The 3,177-nt window shown below is 45.6% G+C and overlaps 1 protein-coding gene across 1 annotated transcript; it reads left to right on the forward strand.

The window, feature by feature from the left end:
* Positions 1–208: 208 nt before the first annotated feature.
* LOC143683437 (translationally-controlled tumor protein-like) lies at positions 209–918 on the forward strand. Its single transcript, XM_077159484.1, has one exon. It carries the CDS (start codon positions 272–274, stop codon positions 788–790), a length of 519 nt encoding a protein of 172 aa, XP_077015599.1. The 5' UTR covers positions 209–271; the 3' UTR covers positions 791–918.
* Positions 919–3,177: the final 2,259 nt, after the last annotated feature.

The following is a 3,177-nucleotide window of genomic DNA, read 5'->3' on the forward strand; positions in this document are numbered from 1 at the left end:
TGGGCACTGTTCTAGTTTGAAAGCTGCTGGAATGTGATATACCAGAAGCAGAATAGCTTTTAAAAGGGGGAAATTTATTAAGTTGCAAGTTCACTGTTCTAAGGCTGTGAAAATGTCCAGATTAATTCAAGGCTATAAAAATGTTCAAAGTGCTTTTCCGTCTGCTCCCCCCTCCCCCCAGCACCGCTCTGGCCGCTCTGCACTCTCCGCGAGTTCTGGGCTCCTGCCACACCACCGCTGCCGCCACCGTCGTCTCCCTTCAGCCACCATCATGATCATCTACCGGGACCTCATCAGCCATGATGAGATGTTCTCCGACATTTACAAGATTTGGGAGATCGCGGACGGGCTGTGCCTGGAGGTGGAGGGAAAGATGGTCAGTAGGACAGAGGGTGGCATTGATGATGCTCTCGTTGGTGGAAATGCCTCTGCCGAAGGTCCGGAGGGTGAAGGTACCGAAAGCACAGTCATCACTGGTGTTGATATTGTCATGAACCATCACTTGCAGGAAACCAGTTACACAAAAGAAGCCTACAAGAAGTACATCAAACATTACATGAAATCAATCAAAGGCAAGCTTGAAGAACAGAGACAAGAAAGAGTAAAACCTTTCATGACAGGGGCTGCAGAACAAATCAAGCACATCCTTGCTAATTTCAAAAACTACCAGTTCTATATTGGTGAAAACATGAATCCGGATGGCATGGTTGCTCTCCTGGACTACCGTGAGGATGGTGTGACCCCATATATGATTTTCTTTAAGGATGGTTTAGAAATGGAGAAATGTTAACAAATTTGGCAATTCCTTGGATCTATCACCTGTCATCATAAGTGGCTGCTGCTTTTCATCCACACAATACCAGGGCTTAGACAGATGGACTGATGCCATCTTGAATTCATTTATTTTGACCTTGATTTATTTGGAGCAGAGGCATTGTTTTTAAGAAAAATATGTCATGTAGGTTGTCTAAAAATAAAAACGCATTTAAACTCATTTGAGAGAATACCTCTTAGTTTAATATTTAAACTAAATTCATCCTGTAGTGTTCATGGAGAAGCTAGAGCCTGTTTATAGGTAACTACTTTACAGCATAAGACTGTCTACAGATAACATCTACAGTTAACCTACTTCTGGGACTGGAATATAAAAACAAGAACCAAAAGTCTTAATTCGGAGTTGAAGGGAGGAGACCATGTTCATAGCAGTGCCAACATTTGAAGTGGATCTTTATAACATTTCATCATCATCTACGGAAGTAGTTAACTCTGGAAGAGTTTTATCAAAAGAATAAAGAGACTATAATAACTTGAAAAAAAAATGTCCAAAGTAAGGCATCCAGGAAACGGTACCTCGGTTTGAGGCGGCCAATGACATTCAGGGTTTCTCACTCAGCTGGAAAGGCACATGGCAAAGTCTGCTAGCTTTCTCTTCAACAGCTCCCCCAGGGCTGTCCGTTCTGTTGACCGTCAGTTCTGGTGGCTCGCTTGGCTCTAAAGCTTTATTCAAAATGGTTCCCTCTTAAGGGGCTCCAGTAAGGCCCCCTACCTTGGATGGGTGGAGGACACATCTCCATAGAAACATCTAATCAAAAGTTGCCATCTTCAGTTGGGTGGGGCACATCTCCATGGAGACATTCCAAAAGATACCACCGAGCAATACTGAACGAAGATTAAAGGACATGGCTTTTCTGGGGTGCACAACAGATTCAAATCAGCACAGGCACCATGAGGGCAGAAAAGGGGTGCCAGTGCTAAGATCCCTCCAACTTAGAGATAAGGGCCCAGGCTGGTCCAAAAGTCTAGGGGTTATTCTAAGCCACCAGAGGGAGAAGATGGTGAGAAATGGTAGATGACCTCAACACAGGCCACAGGTCGTGGGCTGGACTGCTGGGTAAGAAGACAGGATTTGGACAGGAAGTGGTCTCAGCTCCAATTCAGGGTCTCTGAGTAGAAGTAATCCGAAGTCAAGGGGGAGGACCTGTATTCTGGCCATGGAAGACAAAACATGAGCTACAAGTTGCTGCTACACAGCCACTTTGCAGAACAGAAGCCCATCCTTAAAGTTGGCAGAGTGGAGTCTTCAAAAGGCCACTCCACCCTTCTACCAGGCTGGCTGCTTCTGTGTCTCCACGGTAAAAATAGCAAATCCCATGAGTCCAAGCCCACTGCCTCGCTGCTCTTGCTGCGATCAGAGAAAATATTGTGGCTATGAAGAAGCATTTAGCAAATTCACAGATGGGGAAGCTGCCAGGGCACAAGGAAAACGGGAATCCAGAATAAGTGTCTGTTCCTAAGAGCAAATTGCTTCCCCATCCATAGCACATGGAAGCCAATTAATCCACCAGCCCCCAGGCACCGTTAATGTGGTCTGGCACCTCGCCGAGGGTTTGGGGTACACGGGTGCCGCTGGGACCTTGGGCACCGAGCACGGAGGCAGCCCAGAAGTCCTGGCACTGGCTACATGCAGCCTGCCATGGTGACCGCTTGGCCATGGAAAGGGAAAGAGCAGGAGCTCCACACAGGATGTAGGTCACCTTCTCCCATGGTGGGTGGCATGTAGCAGTTATTTAATATGTAGTTCCTGAATGATTATATTAACGTCCTAATTGAAAGTCCTAGGGGCATGGCTGGAACTAGGATGGGGCAAGTGTGGCATGCACCTTGGATGCAATATTTAAGTGGGGAAACGTCAAAAAACTCAGTAATCAAGATAAATGATGTTTTATTGAAATGTTTTTAAAATAAAAGTTAGTTCCAAAAAATCAATGATGAATGAAATAGTGAGATTTTTAAATAAAGACGGGATCCAACATAGCATCAGGATGAGGTAAGTGAGGCCAACTCATGAAAGCGCAGGGTTGAATCCTATCTTTATTTAAAAGTTTGATATTTTGTTCTCCACAGTCTTTTGCATTCAATTTTTGTTTAAAAATATTACATCACAATATTACTTCCCTCAATTGCTGAGGTTTTGGCAACCCTAAATTTTTCCACCCAAAGTGAGTGCCTCACTTGCCTTACCCTAGCACTAGCTTCCACCACGATTCCCAAGATTTCCTACTGGCTGCCAACAGCGGTCTCATCGGCTGCCAGACCTGCCAGGTGGCAGGGACACTTGCACAGCTGCCTGGGCCAGCTTTGGAGCCTCCTCTTGCCTGGAGCACCATTCAAAGCTGG

Source organism: Tamandua tetradactyla, chromosome 1 (genome assembly GCF_023851605.1).
Source record: "Tamandua tetradactyla isolate mTamTet1 chromosome 1, mTamTet1.pri, whole genome shotgun sequence".
Taxonomy (NCBI): domain Eukaryota; kingdom Metazoa; phylum Chordata; class Mammalia; order Pilosa; family Myrmecophagidae; genus Tamandua; species Tamandua tetradactyla.